The 21,134-nt window shown below is 31.7% G+C and overlaps 1 protein-coding gene and 1 long non-coding RNA gene across 13 annotated transcripts in view; one reads left to right on the plus strand and one right to left on the minus strand.

Moving 5' to 3' along the window:
- Positions 1-214: 214 nt before the first annotated feature.
- Positions 215-21,134, minus strand: part of LOC126719016 (uncharacterized) — an 88,736-nt gene continuing 67,816 nt past the window's right edge. For 5 of the 12 annotated variants that reach the window (XM_050421494.1, XM_050421501.1, XM_050421498.1 and 2 more), the window contains one exon: positions 215-930. In XM_050421494.1, coding sequence (XP_050277451.1) covers positions 632-930 — 299 coding nt within the window. In that variant the 3' untranslated portion in view covers positions 215-631. Of the gene's footprint in view, positions 1,117-1,783; positions 1,909-2,008; positions 2,240-2,441; positions 2,566-3,228; positions 3,378-3,493; positions 3,701-4,074; positions 4,158-4,430; positions 4,499-5,837; positions 5,987-21,134 lie in introns of those variants that run through there. The other 7 variants (XM_050421503.1, XM_050421500.1, XM_050421505.1 and 4 more) reach the window with 7 other exon arrangements.
- Positions 11,390-13,395, plus strand: LOC126719023 (uncharacterized). The gene is made up of 6 exons (XR_007653167.1): positions 11,390-11,848; positions 11,932-12,021; positions 12,132-12,175; positions 12,266-12,449; positions 13,063-13,122; positions 13,222-13,395. It is a non-coding gene; the product is annotated as an uncharacterized LOC126719023 (long non-coding RNA).

A 21,134-nucleotide genomic window follows, 5' to 3' on the forward strand; every position in this document is an offset into this window, starting at 1 on the left:
CAAATTCTTTTTTTTTTTTGCTATAACAAAATGCTATTCATAAGCATCATGTGTGACTTTATATACTGATGCCTTGGATGAAATTCGTTCCCAAGTTTTTTTTTTTTTTTTTTTTTTTTTTTTTTTTTTTTTTTTTTTTTTTTTTTTTTTTTTTTTTTTTTTCGGGGGGATATAATAAGCAACTGATCTTAATCTTAGGAATTTGGCTTAGTCATTTGCAGCAAGCATGCAACATTCACATTGTAATGGCATGGTAAAAGCAAAGTTATAATGAACACTTTGCAGGTGCCTTAATCAGTCCAAGAGTCCAGGCCTCAACTCACTTGACTATATCATGAAATCTTACAGCCATTTACAGATTTACCATGTTGCTAACAAGTTCAACTAACACCTACAAGTATACGTGTGAAGTTCTTTCCATGCAATAAGGACAGATTTCAAAGCCAAACTGGGTAGAGGCATTTGGTCATGCTTGAAAGAAGCCCTGCTCACTCAAATTCCTTCTCAGCATGATACATCCCCAGTTCATATTTCTCTGCTACAGCTGCCATATCTTCCCCCATCAACTGAACTTTATCTTGGATGGTACTGCAGGATTTTCCTCTATGATTGTAGTATTGTATACTATCTCTCAGTTTTGTCTTAAAACTTTCTCAAATCCCGGAGGAACTCCATCTGGGTCCACTGTATTGAAACACTTCCTATTTGAGCTGTGCAAGTGGGGCTCAAAAGCAATCTCACTTCTACTTTTTACCCCTTGTTTATACCCTAATATTAATTGTTCACTACTAGAAATCAAATACTTCGAAATAGTTGAAGTCTTTCTATCTAACCTATGCAAGTTACTCCCAGAATTAGAAGTGAGTTCATAATGTCTCTTGGATGCATATCTTGAAACAACCATATCAACTCTCCCCACATTCTCTCCAGCTACCATATCAATTTCCATATCAACTGCCTCACTATCATCCATGCTCACACAGTCATTGTGTGCATATTCCACAGAAGAAATGACTGGAGGGGGTTCTGCATCTACCTTGTCAAGAGTATGATTGTCTTTTACAGGGCGAAAGACTCCCCAAAACTGGTATTCTGCTTCTAACCTTGCAATAACATCTATAAACACAAAACTATTTGTCATATTCAACAAGGCAAGGAAAGTCATGTACAAAGAACCACTTGGCTGTAATGTAAATAAACACACAAAACACCAACAACCACCACATCAACCCTGTAGCCAGAATCTTCAATCTGGAAGTCTGCTGGTGCATCATAAGTTCACATATCAGGATCCTCATACATGAAGAAGATATACTGTTTATAGTTTAGAAAAACTAAGAATTCATTTTTATATTGAAATTTCAAACTTACAGTAGCCCCCTCATATAGTATTCATAAATTTCTACGCCCACAATATTTAACATCTGATAGAGGACCAACTAAATTCTTTGATTTTGTTTTTTGGTATCAATATTCAAGAAAAATGAACTTACAAATCCACAAGTGCACAATTATGTTAAACCAGGAAAATAAAGTAGTTCATACAAAAAAAAAACTAAGAAGGCAAGGCCCAAGTCAGGGAAGTATAAATAAGGACCAATATTTCAGGAGACAATCCTAGATTCCAATGCAAATGATTTCAGTATCAATAAGGATAATCTCAATCAAAAAAATAATCAGAAAACCTAAAAAGGTTGACCTTGTTATGCTCATCAATCAGAAAAGCTTGAGCTACAGTGAAAAGAAATAGGAAAACTGAAGATGTGGAAAAAAGATAACTCACTCTGTGAGTCCACATGCAGCTGTTTTGATGTAAAAATCAGCAACTCCACACCATTAAAGGAGCTTCTCATCATTGAATTTTGGACCTCCATCTGCTCAAACAGGGAGGCAGCGTGCTCTTTGGAACTATAAGTGAATAGAAGACATATAAAAAACTGCATAACCAAAAGATGACTTAAAAGTTGGAGCAGAGATAGCCACACAAAAATCAGATGCCAAGACAAACCTCTCAATATTATCATCAGGGGAAAAGTATAGAGCAATGTCACGAAGATCAGGACAATCATTCTGAAAAAGATCTGCCAAAATTTGGGATTGAGGAAGCAACTCAACACTAAGGACTAGAGGCATTTTTCCTGAAAACTCAGAGGCCCTACGACTGATGGAGGGTGGAAGTTGAGCCTTGAACCCACCAAGAAAGTTTTTAGGTGTAGAATTAGTAACAAAAAATCCTCCCCTGAAGAAAGAAAAATCTTGCATTTCTCACAAATCCAATAGAGAAAAAAAAGGAAATGTTTGCCATGTACATCCTAAGAAACAATCTATTAGACAAAATAATGAAAATATGTTACTTCTAAACATTCTTTTTATGATTGAATGAGTTCCAACATCATGAAAGAACAGATTATATACAAAATAAGAAGAGATTGGTTACCGACTTCCAAGTAGCATGTGAAGTAGGGAGATAATCGCAGTATATCTTGAATATAGGTAAAATATTCAGCAACATGCTTTTTTCAACATCAGAGTTCTTTTGTTCAGCAACAGCTTGGGACTTACCACCTACAAAATACAGAAACAGCAATAAGTAAGAGCAATTAGGTTACCAAATTGTTATATTGCCTACTACAGTCCCAATTATAAACACAATTTCAATAACACAAAAGCAACAAGCTACAGGTTCAAGTCCATGAATCAGCCCCTGCAAAAGTGGGACTTTGTGCACTAGGTACAACTCTTTTTCTATCTTATTAATGCTCTTTTCTAGAAGACTAAGGCAGAAAGTGTTATAATTGAGTTTGTTTTAAAGGCTGTTGAATGGATGTGTACTAGGGGATTCACTCCCTTTATACAAGCTAGCTTGGGCTTCTTTCATTTATCATGTCTGGCTTTCAAGAACTGCAAGAGTTCACAGTGGTCTGATTCACGAAGAGGAGAAGATTATGGGTTAATCAAGAACGAGGTTAGAGCTAGAACGGGAGTATGCAATGGGTTCAAAAAAATTGAACAATAGGGTACTGTCTAGTTATTTGGATATATGTTTCTTAATTATAGAATCACTATCTAGCAGTTTGGTATTGTGTTCTGCTGTTGTTGCTGCTTGTCATTTGATTGTTTCTAATTTTTCATGTAAGTATCTTTCTTTTGTTTCTGATTAATTTAAACATCTTTCTTGATTGTTTAATGAAAGTATCTAATTCAAAAAAAAAAAAAAAAAACTGAGACCTGCTGTAGCCATTTCAGAGCAATCTATTGTCATGGTTCTCATGGTGATGTCCTTCCCACCAGCTTCTGGCAATACCATCCCACTTGACAAACATGATTTACAAACCCAATCTTCTGGAATATCATGGAGAACAACCCGCATGCAATAACTGAAAATGGAGAGATCAGAATGACAATCTTTGCACCATATTTATCAATTGAAAAGCATATAATTAAAGAGTTAAGGCATGAAACGAATCAAAAGAATGAACCATAAACATCCAACCTATTCCATCCAAGTGACCTTACAAAACTTTAAGAGTACTACACATAGAATGATCATTTCAGTTCAAGAGCTGAAAAGTACAAGAACAAGAGATCCATCCAACCAACTTGAACTTATGGTCTAAACACACTGCAGTTGGGTCCTAAAAGAACCAACATAAAAGCCTATATGGGAAAAAACACCACCTGAATTAAGTCTCCTTGCTTCCTACAACAAGAGTAGATGTGTATACTTAAAAAATGGTGGAAATAAAAACTATGCATTTCATTTTTCATGTACTGATAGTAATTAGAAGTCATTGATCGGGCACTAAATTAGGAAAATAAAGTGAAATTAATTGCATGGATGAACATGCACACGCATGCACACAAAGGTGCTGGAGGCAAATAAGAAGTGAAAAACATTGAAAGTACTATCATTTTTATTACCAAAAAAAAAAGTTCCTGACTGACATGACAATAAGCATGATTAGTGTCGCATCAATAACTTTTGTTTTGTGTTTAAAAGTTGACACATAGTTTATACAGTTTATGAAGTAATAATTCTAATATCCTAACATCACTCATAAAATATTATCATACCCATGTTCATGACTACAGCAACTGGAGCAAGTAGCTAATGCATTGTCAAAACCAGCATCACCACATATGTCACAAATTTCATCCTGCAAGGTGGAAGAGTAGAACATGAAATTCCAAATACAAGTACCAAAACATTAATGGAATTTAATTAAGTTCAATCAAAATATTCTAGTCAACTTTTGGAATTTATTAATTGAAAATAATTTAGTTCCTTTTTGACCAAAATAGGTCCTGGTTGGGAATTATTGGGATGTCTAAGTGCTTTTCTGACTTTTGGCACATCCACAGAAACCACTTTCGAAAGAAACCAGGTGACAAAAATTTAAGGAGGGAAAATGGGGACAGGTGGCACAAACCTATGTGGGGCATTTAAAATTTGGGCCCAAAAGCAGCTAAAGAAAATCTGGGCCACTATAGACTGCCCCTGCAGTCCAAAAGGACAGGCACCAACAGCCGCAATAATTATTTAAATAAATATTATGATTTACTTGCAAAGGTAATATATTTATATTGTTAGATCAATTATTACAAAATTACTCTACAGAATTTTCATTTATAAACACATTTTACTAGTAGTATTTTTTCCCCTATATAAACACATTTATAAAACACATGCATTATCAAGGATTCGATATATTATACATCTATACTTCTCTTTCACATCCTATATAAACACATTTATAAAACACATGCATTATCAAGGATTCGATATATTATACATCTATACTTCTCTTTCACATAAAGGTATATTTCAATGTGCAGAGACCCGATAAGTGGGTTGTGGGGCTCATGCTTATATAAGAGAAGGGATGTACACAAAATGCATTTACTAATTTCCCCTTCAAGAAGACAAAAGTATCTTGTGCATTGTATATATATGCAAATTCCCTCTTATAACATGTGAGTTTTACACGGTTGTAAAGTTCACACAATTTGAAGAATGATACGCATATCTTATGCATGATAGGTTCAAAGATACCACTAATTGAACTGATGGGGAAGGTCCTTTTAGTATATCATATAATTTTTTTTTTTTAATCTTTTTTTTCTCCTCATGGGAAGTGTCATCGAGGTAGATCTAATACTTTTTTCTCAACATTCTTGAAAAATAAAAAGAAGAAGCCATACCAGTGCTGATATTTCCCCCCTTATTATTCAATGAGTAAGAGGAAGATTTACACCCAAGATGAATTAGACAACACTACTGAGCTACAATACACTCCCATTTTCATTTAACTCAGTAACTCAAACATTCACACTTCACAACAACAGTTAAAAAAGGAAAGAAGAAAAAAAATCCTAATTTTTCTCAAACAAAATAAATAAACAGACTTCTTATATATAAAAAAAAAAAAAATATATATATATATATATATATATATCTCCATGTTAAAGAAGATGTCTTCGTTGGAAATACCAGAAACTCGTGACAACCTCAACATCTAATAAACAATTAATATAAAAGCACAAAAAGTATATCAGACAAAACCAGACATTATTATATCACAGAACATTATTAAAGCAAAACCAACCAAGTACATCAAGATTTCATGGGCACCATCAAAAAATTCATGATCAAGCAGTTACATTACTTACTGTATATATATAGCATAATAAATGAACACGGAGAGATTCAACAAACATATAAAAAAAATCTTTTTTTATATAAATATAAAGAAGGTACCGAAGTTTAACTGGCATGGACCAAAAAAAAAAGTAGGAGAGAGAGAGAGAGTATAAACAATGTAGAATAGCTATTTTACCGAGTGGGGTTCTTTCATTGTTGCTGATATTCTGTTCTTTTTGTCGTTCTCGGAGAGAGTGAAAGCTCAGAGGTCTCTCTGTGGCCACGGGTTTTGGGAAGCTGAGAGAGAGAGAGAGAGAGAGAGAGAGAGAAAGTAGGAGAAAGATAGAAATGATGAAATGATTACTTTATGAACAATGGGTTTTTTTTTTTTTAATTACTTATTTTATTATATTGTTGTCTTAAAAATAAATTAAGTATTTATTAATTAATTTATTAAATTGTTGTACTATGTCAAATTATATTCAATACCTCGTTATTTATATGGTATAAAACTTATAATATTTTAATATCTTTTTGACTTTTTGTTTACTAATTATTAATTTACTAAGGGGTTGAACCTCGTCAAATTATATTAAATGCCACATTATTTATATAGTAAAATTTATAATATTTTTATATATTATTGACTTCATATTTGGTCAATCCGAGCCTTTAACATTATAAATTTGGATTCAGATTTATGTCTTTGCACGAAATGATTAGAATTATATTACAAGCTAATTACACTTCTCTTCCTTAAAATTTGTGGGAATGATACTCTACCTTAAATCAGAAAAAGAAAAACTCTTCCCTTCTTTGAAGTTTGAAGAAATTAAGACTCCCCCCTTTTGTTTATATTAATAATGAAATTATCTAAATTTTTATAAGAATCTCTTTATAAAAAAATAATAATCATTGTTAGTAAAAAAATAACCAATAAATTTAGAATAAAATGCAAAATTTATCAAGTACTGAAAAACACTTGCAATGAAAAACCTCTTCATAATCCCAAAAAAAATAGCAAAATTTGCAATTAATATTTTAAAATACACTTTAATTAAAAATTTAAAATAATGAATTTTAATTATAAAATAAGATAATTTTGGAAGCCTGAACATGATGTTTTACTAATTTCAAATTATCATATCAAATGTTATTGAAAAAATTATGAAATTTGTTTAGGATTTGATTAACAAATGTCAAATTGTATTAGTTGAGGTTAAGTTTTTTATTCCAATTGATCAACTTATATAGCATGATGGATGTGATACCTATCTTCTTAACCTTGTCACAAGCTCACAGCCATTGTGATGTGAGATCAAAAATGTTTTATCATGCCAAAGGTCTTGTATTGACACATTTCCATGCACAAAGTGCTTGGGAGTCTAGGGAGAAAGGGTTCGAATTGCGAGGTTAATAGAAAGTTGTAATTATCTCTTAAAAAAAAAATGTTCTATCATTTCCAATACATACATACATACATTCACACACACACATATATATATATATATATATATATATTTGTATACAAGTGATAATATTTTCTCAATTGAGTTAACTCATAACCTTAGCCTATTGAAGGAGCTCACTCCCATTTTGGTGCTAATTGGTTTATCGGTGCAAGACAATTGTTCCCCTTATCAAGAAAAGAACTGAAAAAAACTCTGTTGAACTTCTTACATCTTTTCTCATTTACTTACAAGTGCCAACTAGAATATATGTGGGGATTTAAAATGCTTTAGTATATTCTAAGTTCTGAGCTTATATTGGATGAAAATGGATTCAAGTAATAGTCTTCTAAGACTTGAATCCCTCTTATCACCTATTAGCAAAGGAAAATAAGCAATTCATTATGTTTGTTTTCCACTTGATCGAGCATTTACAGCAGTAGAGTCAAAAATTTAACTTTTTAACTTTATCAAAAGTTATTTTATTTATTATACCTACCCAACAAATCTTAACTATCAACATAATAAAATAATATAAATATCACAATAAAATAATATATCCCATTACCTAAAAAAACAACCCAACACCCTTCACAACCACCACTACTATCAGCCACCGCCACAACCACACCCACTACCACCACCACCAGACACAACCAAACCCACAACCACACCCACAACCACCACAACAACCACCACCGCCACCACCACAGCCACCAAACCCACAGGAAAAAAAAAATCAAACACCGTACCACCAAACCATAGCCACAACAACCACCATCGCCACCACCACAGCCATCAAACCCACAGAAGAAAAAAAAAATCAAAAGTTTAAGAACCACAGAATTCAGAATCTAAACAAAGAAGAAGAATCAAAAGTCTTCAGCAAAAACACGATTCGGCAACAAAGCCAAATAATGGAGAGACCCACACTGTCACACATGCCATTTTCGGGAAGGCATTGGTCCGAGTACATAATTTATCAATCCTACAGCCCCACAGCAAATTTCAACCAAAGATATCAATTAATGCATCAAAGAATTTGCCAAAGAACACTCTCAAAAAAAAAAAAAAAAAAAACCATTCACTTCTAACCTCTCTAGACCCAAAATTTCATAAAAGATTTCACAATAAAAAAATCAAAGCTAACTAAAGAGGGAGAAGTAATCTTACGACAAAGAACTCAAAAACAAAGAAAAGAGAAACAAAAATCTCTCAAACGAACCTCCAATGAAATTTTTGGTCCCTCAGTCAGAGACATCAAAATCTTCCAAAAACAACCTCCCCTCGATCTCGATAAATACAAATATGAGTAGCTGAACTTCAGCTCTTATTGCTCCTCTGCTACTGTTTTTCTGGCTGGCCGGCGAGCTGAGGGATGAGGCGGTGGTGGGTCGAGCTTCGGCTGGGACGGCGTCGGTCAGCTTGAGAGATGGTGAGATGGAGAGATGGGAGCTTGAGAGTGATGAGAGATTGGACGGTGAGATGAAGAATAAAAGAATGAAAAAAAATAAACGTATTATTTTAATCGGGGATGCTGAATAAAAAATTATTATTTTTTTAGATGACTGATACAGTGGACATCAATCTAAAAAAAAATAAACGTATTATTTTAATCTGGTTGAATAAAAAATTATTATTTTTTTAGATGATTGCTACCGTGCACATCAATAGATAGATGTGCCCTGTAGTAGTTCAGCTAAAAATTATTGCTATGGGCATATGCCTCCATTGTTGTGTGGCCCTTTTTGATATTTTGGTGGAGCTAAAATAGCATTATAGCTATTTAGCTCCACTGCTACAAATGCCCTGTATTTATTAGCCAAGTTGTCATGTACTGGTAGATCAGATGACATGTATTTATTTGACCAATTAACAATTTGTAGAGAACTCAAATTCTATGAAAAATTATTAATTTCCGAATCTTCACTACAGTTTGAAGAGTCACAATGTTTTCTATGCTACTAGGCCATGATAGAAAATATATTAGTTGAACCAAATTTTTGTAGGGATTTTACATACAAATGCATCTAAATGATTGAGGTATAGATTTGTCAATGGATTGCAGGGAGAGTTTTTGTAACATTGGAGAGAATAACTGAATAAGACAATAAATGGGATGGTATCTCTATGTGGGATGCCTTGACGTTTGATATGCTGACTACTGAACTAAAAATGGTGTGTAATTGATTTTGTAGGTGGGATATTCATCACCTGCTCAGTCTGGAATCATGGATGACCTGGGTCTTACTATGGCAGAGGTGGGTGTAAAACTATAAAGTGCATTTTTACTTTTGGCAAATGATATTATCACATTAGAACACTTTTAAGCACTTGAACTATCTTGCTCTGGAAACATCTTCTGCTATGAATATAACATTTGTATTATTATAACCATTTTTCCATTTCAATATTAATTTCATTGAAATTTTGTGTAAATTTCAGTATTTATGCTTCTATTGTCTGGGATTATGGTGATTTGTGACAACAAATCTTCATGTGAAGATACCAATATTTGAGCTCTACTCCAGGGAAAAAGAAGAAAGGTTGTGTTTGGAAAATCATGTCCGCAAGGCAAGATCACAGACACAGTTCATCACCTAGCTTGTGTTTTTCTGATCGGAGAATTTGAATAAAGTTCAACTATGATTTAGAGAAATATTAAATACAATTAAAAGGCATACAACATTTAGGATTAATGACATTTCAAAGTTTGAATGCAGAGAATATTTTAGTTGGTAGTAAGGACTATATGACTTGGAGATGCTGATCTGATCTTCATATAGAAGTCACTGTTTCAGCTTTCAAAATGAAGTGAAAGGTTGTATCGTTTTGCTTTATGCAAAATTCATTTTTGTTGCATTGCTTCGTAAACTATCTTTTGCTTGCCTTATACATTTTTGTATATGATTTTCTCAACATCTTTAGGTTATACTGCAGTACTCACTTTTTGGTTCAATATTGACAATTGGAGCAATGATAGGTGCAATAGTGAGTGGCCAAATAGCAGATTACATAGGTAGAAGGGGTGTAAGTACTTCACCCTGGAATCATTGCTGGTGGTATTATTAAGGTTCAAACTCCACAGCTCACCAGTTTTTCAATTTGTTGGTTGTTTTGCGAGGAAGACAACTGGCTTTTCAGAGATATTCTGCCTGGCAGGGTGGCTAGCCATAGCATTCTCAAAGGTTTTGAATCCCATCTCTCTGTTTTATGCAGTTCCAAACATCAATGTTAATGTCACATGCATGACAACCCCTACATTTTATCTGAAAAGATGTTTACATAAGGATAATGGAAAGCATTGAGGCAGCATCATAATTTTGTAGTTGCTCTTTCATAAAACTAATGTTTAGATGATCATACATGATCAGAAACAACTATGTCACAAAATTATTTCAGGAATTAATTGGTTGTAAGTAGATATGTCATCTTAGCTACTTCATAATGTCAAATGTTGGTGCTTGTTGAAAGGGTGCTTGGTGGCTTGACCTTGGGAGATTGTTGGTAGGTTGTGGGATGGGACTCCTTTCCTATGTAGTAAGTTGTTAGATTGCAATTTCACTGATTTATCTTTCATGTAAACAGTAAAATTAATTGTGTTCCCAATAGCAATCAGGTGCCTATATATTTAGCAGAAATAACACCTAAGAATCATCAGGTAGGGTTTACAATTGTTCATCAGGTAAGGCAAAAGTCTCATGAATATGGAAACTGTGTAAGTCATTGCCCTGACAGCCCCGTTCACCTACTAATTGCCACTCATATAGTTAATGATTTGTTGTGGCATATCGTTTACATATCTAATTGGAGCTTTTGTGAACTAGCGAACTTTGGCTCTGATTGGTAAGCTTCCCTGCTCTTGTCCTGTATTCTTGTCATTTGAAGGTAGTTTCATAGTAAGACTTATTTTTCAGGAACTAATACCATATCTAGTACAACTTCTTGGTCTATTCTTCATTCTAGAATCTCCAAGATGGCTATTGAGTTATTCAAAATTTTATTAGAAGATTTTTTTGGAAGGTTTTGGGGAGATAACACATTGGGGAGACTCCAATTGAGGAGCTAACATAACATATCGCAACATCACTTAACCCAAAAGCTTGAGGCAATGGGTTTTGGCTCAATTATGTTATATTTAATCACTCACTTTTGTCATTATTATCCAATGTGGGACTTCACTACTTATAACTAAACAACTTACAACTAACCACACCACTCACACGTAAATATTCTAACAAAAGGTGCTCTTTGGATAATGCATTTGAAAACTAGAAAAAAAAAAAAAAAACAAAGATAATGTTTTGCTAATCATTTCTTTTTCCATTATTCTTCTTTTAGCCAAGTACATGTGATTTGACAAAGATATCTAAATGCTATAAAGTGGAAAAGAAAATTCAAGCATTGACTGACATACTCATATGATTTTTTTTAGGTAAAAATTGGTCGAAAGAAAAGAGTGTGAAGCTGCTCTACAGCACCTTAGGGGGCAGAATGCTGATATCACTCCAAAAGCTACTGAGATTAGAGTAACTTTTGGACTTCAGATGTCAATGAGAAAATAACTCTTTGTTTCCTCTTTAACTAGAAAAATTACATACTTTGACATAGTCTTAAATATTTTCCAACAATTTTGCTTAGGAACAAGTATTGACATGGTTTTTGTATCATTTTACAAGAGTACACAAAAACCCTTCAACTACTTTTTGAAGCTAGTATTCTTGACTTATTTCAATGGAAATATGCTTACTCACTTATTGTAAGCTTTTGTATCATAATCTTTGTAGCACGTTTTTTTAATTTTTTAGACAGGTTTGATCTTTTTGGCTAACATAAAAGTAGGTTAGGTTGGAGATGGCCTGATGGTACTACAACAATTTGGAGGAATCAGTGGAATTGCATTTTATGCAAGTGCTATATTCATATCAGCTGGTAGAAAAAGGATTGTCTTTTTTCTTTTTATTATTTTTTTCCCTTATTTAATGCTACTTATAGTTAACAAGAAATTGAAGTTGAATAGAGGAATACTTTGTCAATGACAGGCTTTTCGGGTAGTATTGGGACCATAGCAATGGTCATTGTTCAGGTTCTTGACTCTCTTTGCGGAATTCCAACATTTGCTTCTGCTTAATGCTTTTTAAGTGATTTACTGATTTTGTACAAATTCCAATGACAGCATTAGGGGTAATTTTGATGGATAAATCTGGAAGGTGGCCATTTCTATTGGTAAGAAGGTTAAGAAATCTCTACTGTGTAATGGAGTTGAATGAAAATAATTTTGAATCCCACTATATTCACAGGTTTCTGCAGCAGGAACTTGCTTAGGTTGCTTGCTTGTGGGATTGTCATTCTTCATGTAGGTATTTTCTACAGAAAAATCTATTTTTCTTGAAAACTAGTTTCATTGGTTTTGTTAATATTTCTTAATAGAATAAAGATTCAATTATGCGGGATCTTCAAACATGGATCAAGACAACGCCAATTTTAGCACTTGTTGGTGTACTGGTATTGCAATTATCCCGAGGACAGTTTTGTTTTTCTTATAAAACATCCAAAGAAAGAACAGCTTGTGACAAATGTTATTTTGCTTTTATCTCCAACTTCCGTCATTTTTTCCATGGTCTTTGAGTGCTTTTGAGTGTGGAAATCCTATCAAGTTTAAAAGCTCATAAAATGAATGTTGTTTAATACCATTACCATTGGTTGTATTTAACCAATTAGTAGCAATTTGGAAATAGTTTTTGCTGCTTTGAAAGCATGAGTATTTCAGAAGGTCTTGCATAAAGTTGTGGATTTTTATGATCTGATTTTGGTCATCTATTACAGCTCTCAATCTATATTCATGGTGTAATTGGTTTGAGGGTCACAGTTCTAATATTGTAGACCAGTTGATGTTAACTGTTAGTTTGAGCCTGATTCTTAATGGTTTAAAGATTGGTTAAGTTGAATTTGTTTGTTTGGTTCTGCAATCAGGTGTACACAGGATCTTTCTTATTAGGCATGGGAGGAATTCCTTGGGTTATAATGTCAAAGGTAGATTTACCTTATCATACTTGAAACACCATCTTTTATTATCAAAATAATTGCCATGAAGGCCTATTATTGGCTGAAATAGAGTTGAATCTGTCTTAGATATTTCCCATAAACATGAAGGGCTCAACTGGAAGCCTTGTTACATTGGTTAGCTGGTTAGGTTCTTGGATTGTATCTATGCTTTTAACTTTCTAATGGATTGGAGCTCAGCAAGTGATGCCAAGCTAGTCTTATCTCTCAATATTGATGTTATATTGGATGCAAACTGCAATATGATCATTTTAGTTTTAATTTATGTTTACCTTTTTTCAAGAACATTCTTCACATTCTCAAGCATGTGTGGCTTGACTGTTTTGTTCGTAGCAAAGTTTGTACCAGAGACCAAGGGGTGAACACTTGAAGAAATTCAAGCATCATTGAATCTATTTTCAGCAAAAAAATGAATTTCGCATGCCTGTACGACAGCACCAATCTGTGTTCGAATAAGCAAAATAATTTCTAAAACATCAGCTCCATTAAATTGTGGTACTGAGTGCTAGACTAATTGGTGAATGGTTGTCACAATAAGCAAGGTTTTTTTCAGAAGTCAAGATATCTTTGTAGCTATCATCCAAGAATTATTTTCTAAAACTGTTAGGGAATTGATAACCATAGCTTGAAACTCTGCAATCCACTTGGAGAGAAACTACCTATTTACCACCTAATTTAGGGAATTTGAAAGGTAAATCTTGAATTTTTAAACATTTAGAGACCATTTGACTCGTGGAATCTTCCATTCCTGAAATTATATCCATGGAAATATAAAGTTATCAAGTTTGGTTTATTAGATGCATTCCTATCAAATTCGTGAGAATATAACATTTATGTTTCTAGTTAAATTATAATTTTGTGTTAAAAGTTTTATAGTTCAATTGACGTCAGCTAGTGTTTCCAACAAAAATGTTCATAGTTCAATGCATATTAAAAACATAAAAAACATGTAATCTAACACTAAATATTTTCAAAATTTTAATTCTATTAAGTGTCTCTTTTGCAAAAATTATTTTTATCAACTTATTTTACTATTGAACTTATTTTTGCTACTACTCATGGGTCCTACTGTACTTTTTGGTATTATTTATAGGTCTTACTGTACTATTTTAACTATCTTTTACTTTTATTTACAGTACTATCAGCAAAATAAACGAATCTCAAACGGACCTTAAGTGGTATAATATTGTTTAATATTATATTAGGTATTGATAAACTAAAATATAATGGACTAACTGATATTTTATGCTTATTAGAGGTACTAGATATTAATGGCAACGTTTGACATGATTAAGTCACACTAAAGATAACATTCAAGTTTGGAATCATCAATTTTTTAAAATGATTGAGTAGAATTTATGCAAAGATAAAGAAGTGAAAGTTACACAAGATATTGCATTCAAGTTTGGAATAATTAATTTTTTAAAATGATTGAGTAGAATCAAAGCAAAGATAAAGGAGTTCATTTATTTAAAGTGTTTTTGTCTTTATATATTTTCTTATTTTCTTGATTATTAGGAAAGAATATATGAAGAGATGGTAAGAATTCTTATGGACCATAATTTCTTTTTCTTTTTTCAATTCTTTACTATTCTCTTTTACGTCAATCTAATGTTTGTGTTTTTCTTTTTTCGACCCCAATGTTTATGTTTTTCAAAAACAAAGAAAACGGAAGGAAAAACACACACAAAAAGGAAAACAATCAGTTAAACTTTTGGAAGCAAAAGCATTAAATATACTAGAATCCAAGTTACACATTTATTACAGCTACTAATCTACTTATCTAAAAGAAATCAATTATAAATTAATAATAATAATAATAATAATAATAATAATAATAATAATAATAATAATAATAGGTAAAGTAGAGAGAAAATCTAATTAAATTTTAAATTGAAATTTAATTAAAGTCTAATTTTGCGCCATGCATTTCATCTAATCTAAATTTTAGAATTTTGTACCAAGTGAGTTAATTTAGTGTAAAAGTTGAATTTTAATTTGAGTTTAATTTTGCGCCATGTGTCTCATTTAATTTTTAAATTTTTGTGCTAAATTAATTAATTCAGTGTAGAAAACTAGGAGTCCAATATAATAAACCTTAAAAAACATAATCATATAACTAAAAAAAAATTCAAATTTATAAGTCATCTATATATATATATATATATATATATATATTAATATGACGTAAATGCACTTTTAGTCCCTACGTTTTGAACAGATTTCTATTTTGGTTCTTATATTTTATTTTTACCACTTTTAGTCTCTAAACCAATTAACGCGTGACATTTAAGTCATTACCATCACCCAACTAACAAAAAAATGCTGACGTGGCTGATGGCACAGTAAAATAATAATTAAAAAATCTATTTTGGCATTAAAAAATTGCCACATCAGCATCTAAATTAAAAAAAAAAAAAATTTATTAATTTTAACTAAATGAAAATTTAAAAAAAAAAAAAAAAAACTCGGGAAGAACATGATGAAAACAAGAACTCCAACCTAGATCAAAGAACTCAAGAAGACAATCCTAAACACATAATTTTCTTTCCTGACCCATGATTGCCCTCAAATGACAACCACAAATCCACCGGAATTTGCCACAAAACCATCAACTATCCACCACAAATCCAAAACAATAAACCCATCCACTACCCACACAAACCCATCGGAGCAAACTACCCCACCCAAATCTGATTAAAAATAAAAAATAAAAAAAATAAGAAAACTCAGCTAGTCCGGGTGCCATTCCTCTTCGATCTGAGAACGAAACCCATCACCAAACTCCAATCTGTGAACGGATCCCACCACCAAACTCCGATATGTGCCATCACCGAAACCCACCACCAAACTCCAATCTCAGCCACTGAAACCCACCACCAAACTTCAATCCAGCCACTAAAACCCATCACCAAACTTCAATCCAGCCACCAACCATTACCGATTCAACCACCGAACAATCATGCAACCCATCACCAACTGACCCAAACTCTGATCTGTGCCATCACCAAAACTCCACCACAGACGCCGATCACCACAAACCCACACCCTCCACCACGCTGATCCACAAACTCAGACCTCCACCACGCCGATCCCCATAAACCCACACCGTCCACCTCACCACGGCAAGTCGGCAACACCATATGCACAAAACCCACAAAAAAAAATGTCAAAGAGAGAGACCCATTGATTTGAGAGAGGAGCTTGAGGCATATGGGTTTGGGTTTGGGTTTGGGTTTGAGCAAAATCAAGAGATAAAGAGAGTTCAAGAAGGCTAAGCACCAAGATTGAGGGAGAAAGAAGAAAAAGAAGAAGAAAGAAAGAAGAAAAGGAAAGAATGGAGGCGGAGAACGATCTAGGGAAGAAAAAGAAAAAGAAAGAAGAAAACAAAAAAGAAAAAGAGTACGGTGCTTCTGTATCTGATGAACCCAGGAACCCAAGCACCGTATCAAGAACACAAGCACTGTTGTTTTTAATTTTTTTCATTTAGTTAAAATTAATAAATTAATTTTTTTTAAATTTAAATTCTGACGTGGCAATTTTTTAATGCTAAAATAGATTTTTTTTATTATTATTTTACTATGCCGTCAGCATTTTCTGTTAGTTGGGTGACGGTAAGGACTTAAATGTCACACGTTAATTGGTTCTAAAAGTGGTAAAAATAAAATGTAGGGACCAAAATAGAAATCAGGTCAAAACGTAGGGACTAAAAGTGCATTTACGCCTATTAATATTAATAGGTAAAATTTAGAGAAAGTTGAATTAGAATTTGAAATTATAATCCAATTTTGCACATGTTTAAATTTATGTGGGAACTATATCATAATTATCCACTTAAGCGTGTGTCATGTGTTTGCTTAAGTTTTTAAATCTTTGTGTCAAGTGAGTTAATGAATGCAAAATACTAAGAATCTAATATTAATTAACTATAAAATTAAAAAAAAAAAAAAAAACATTTACATATACTCAATAAAAATCACCACATGTTTCTCAATAAATAAATAAAATAAAAATCACCACACATTCTATCTTATTAAAAATTAGAAAAAAAAAATGATCACAAGTTGTATTAAATTTAGGTAAGAATTTTTATATATGACTAATAATATTAACTTTTAAAAAATAATTTGACTAATTATCTATATTTTATGATAAAAATTGTGTTTAATTTTAAATATATCTATACGTATGCATGAATGCATGTGTTACATGTTTTTTTTAAAAAAAATTATTTGACTAATTATTTATATTTTTATAATAAAAATTTTGTTTAATTTTAAATGCATCCATACATTTGCATGAAGTTATATGCTAGTTAATATAAAAGATAACAAAATAAATTCAATTAGTTAAGTCGTATGAATAAAGCTAGGGACACAATATATTCACAACAGGTGGTAAATTGTTAATAGTTGATAAAAAAAAATGATATCTTTGATGGCTCAAATTAGAACCACTAATAGATTATCATCTATGTTCTAATATAGTTACACATATAATTGATAAAATATAATACAATATATGATGCTTCTTTTGGGTGTTGAATACATTACATAATTAGGATTGATCTATCATCATCAAATTACGATTTTATCGCCAAAAGGTGTGCATCCCTACTAGCACATATTGATGTTTTCAAAGAATATATCTAAGGAACAAAAAGATGGAGTTTCATGCATGCGTGTATAACCTAGATAGAGATGCATAAAGAAATATAATAAATGAATGAGAAATAAATTGATTGTATGGACATGTTTACAAAAAAAAAAAAAAAAAAAAAAAAAAAAAAAAAAGAAGAAGAAGAGGAAATGTTAGTATGAAGTCTAGATATAATAATAATAATAATAAAAGGATAAGAGAAAATGAGAAAGATAAGTATAAACATTTGAAGAAGTTATCATCAAATTCCTTGCCCAACTTCTTCTCATATTCTTTCTTTTGTGTTGGTGAATGTTAAGAGAAAATGAGAAAGATAAGTATAAACATTTGAACAAGTAACCATCAAATTCCTTGCCCAATTTTTTCTCATGTTCTTTCTTTTGTGTTGGTGAATGCTTTTATGTGCCAAAGGCATAAGAAGCCTATATATAGAAGAAGTTATGGATGATCTCCACATGAACATATATTTGATGAAATTGATATTGAGACTAATTGATATTGAGACTAACTTGGAAGCTTTCCTTGGTGCATTTTGAAGTCAATATTTGATTATTCTTACAGTAAGTAATGATGGTTGTTTTTGCAAATTTATTTACATGCATGTGTGTTTTTCTAATTACTTTATATAAAAAATATGTTGATTTGATTGCTTAAATTTTGTTGTATAGATGATTTGATTGCTTAAATTTTGTTGTATAGATGTTAAATAAAGTAAAATTTTTGGCTTATTTAGTACTTGAATTAACATTATATTTTTGTGAGATATATATTATTGCTAAATGGTTTTGGTTCATGCTACATTTGACTTTGCTTTCATAAAAATTACATCAATTAGTTACTTTTTTTAAATTACTATTTTCTTGAATTCACGTTCTTATTAAATATCTATTATAGGTTAATCACATGCAAGAATTTGCAACAATCAATTGCGATCCACTGTTAAATCTATATGGTTATTTGTTTAATTATATTTAATAATTCAAAAAACTATAAGATCTCTTTATAAATTAATGAGTTTCTAATGCCTAATTGATTCGATATTTTGAAAGAATGATTGATCATAATAATATTTGGTAAACTTGATAGTTTGGAAAGAAATTTATTCTAACTCTAAGTTAAGCATAAATTTTTTGAATATTCCAAACGTAACAATCTCTCCTCTCATATAAATGTAGATCCTCACCAAGAATTTAATTAGTGTGACCTACTATTATGTGGGAGGAAGGAACATTAATCTTAGTGAAAAGAATTTGACATGAGGACCCTAATAAAATCTCATTCCCTTTATAATGTAAAGAATAACTTGTACATAGTGCCTATTAAATATTCATTTTATCTTTTATTAATAATCTTAGTTGAAAATTCATAATTTTTTAATACTCATTTTAAAGAACTTTTATCTATCTCAATATTTAAAACTTTTCAACATTTTCTTCCACATTTTACATTGAAAAAAAAACTTTAGGAACTAAATCACTAGCTCTATTTAATATTTATTAACAGATGACAAAATAGTGAAAATACACCCCCACCCAATCCACCCCCAATTTGACAAACCATGAGTTTTATTTTTAATTAATCACTTCTTCCAAACCCAACAACTTTATTTTTACAAAACTCCAACCATGCCCGAATTCTGAGAATCCACCTCCAAATGCCTCCCATCTTACTTATGCAAAGAAATTTATTTTAACATTGGATTTGATGAAAAATATTGAATACTTTTGGAGCAATAATTAGTTCCCTAAAAAATGTGGGTTCCTACCATGAATTTAAATAGTAATACCCTCTATTATATGAGAGGAAAGAGCATTGCTCTCAACATGTAGAATATTTACTTAGGCTTAGAAAACTATTATTATAAAATAAAGTTATTTAGTAGAACAACTTTTGTAAAATTACATAAAGTCTAACTTTTTTTTTTTAATTATAATGAATATTTATTGACATAAACAAAAGAAGCTAAAACAAATTTTACTTCTCTAACATAATAATAATAATTGCGGTATCAATTAAAGACATGATTGGAACTTGTATTGTGCAAGAATAATGTCTCTATTTTTTCTCTTAGAATTAATGTCTTAATATTTATCCCTACCCTTTAGGCACCTTTTCCTTAATTCCATAATTTTATATTGGAGTGTGAGACCAAAAAAATTAGGGGATATTTGATTCAGCACTTAGATGCAGACCCAAATCAAATCCAAATTCTTTTGTAAAGGGTTACTTAAACCCGTTATGTCTATCAAATATTAATGTTATACTTACACTAATACCCTTAGTTTTCTATCTTTTAATTATTAAAAAAAAAAAAAAACACCCTTAGATTGTAAGTAAGCATTTTATTTTATTTGTTGGTAACTTCATTTTTTATTTTTATATTTAAAAAAAAAAAAAACTGTTCCACTTGTCCCAAAAAAATAATTTTCGGTATAAAATGATGAGTCATAAACTATTATGATTATTTTTAGGAGATAATGTGTGTCCCGTCACATATATTGCGCGTGACTCACTTAGTTGATTAAGTTAAATAAGTTATGTGCATTGCACATAACAAGGACTAATGTGATTTTCCTATCGGTAGTTGGAGCCAAACTTTGTAACGCAAATGTGTGGAGAGAGAGAGAGAGAGAGAGAGAGAGAGAGAGAGAGATGTGAGTGTGATGTGCAATGTGAATTGTGAACAAAAGGAAATAAGAGACTTGACTGTGCCATCTCTCTTGCCACAGTGATGAGTTCCTCTGAGGACTTTCCATACGTCCAACATAACAACAAAAACGATTTGGAAGCTAGTGGAAGCGACTCCAATGTCGACTCAAACGAAGATGAAAATGAGTCATCCTCTGATTCCGACACTAAGATTGAGAATGCATCTATTCTAGATACGGTACGTCTCCCCTCTCTATTTCTCTATCTCTATTTCTTACTACTAGTAACAAACTTAAATCAATACTCATTTAAAAAAAAAAAAAAATCTTATCTATCTTAAGATTTAAAACTTTTCTACCTTTTACAATGCAAAAATGAAATAAAAATTAACAATAAAATAAAATAAAATTTAAGGAAATTAAATTACAAGTTATGTTTATTAACTGACAAAATATGCCGCTAGCCGGTACAGCCCCAATTTGACAAACGCCCCAAGGCTCCAATGCTTATTATTTTTAATTACTTCTTCCAAGTCCAACAACTTTACTTACAAGACCCAAATCAAACACTTTATGTGCGTGTGAGTGCAACACTCACTGGGCTCATGCCTCCAAAAATTCAAAAAAGGATGTTCTTACAGTCAAATATTTGACAGAAGGACGCTAATAAAATCT

The sequence above is a fragment of the Quercus robur genome, chromosome 3 (assembly GCF_932294415.1).
Source record: "Quercus robur chromosome 3, dhQueRobu3.1, whole genome shotgun sequence".
In the NCBI taxonomy this organism is placed as follows: domain Eukaryota; kingdom Viridiplantae; phylum Streptophyta; class Magnoliopsida; order Fagales; family Fagaceae; genus Quercus; species Quercus robur.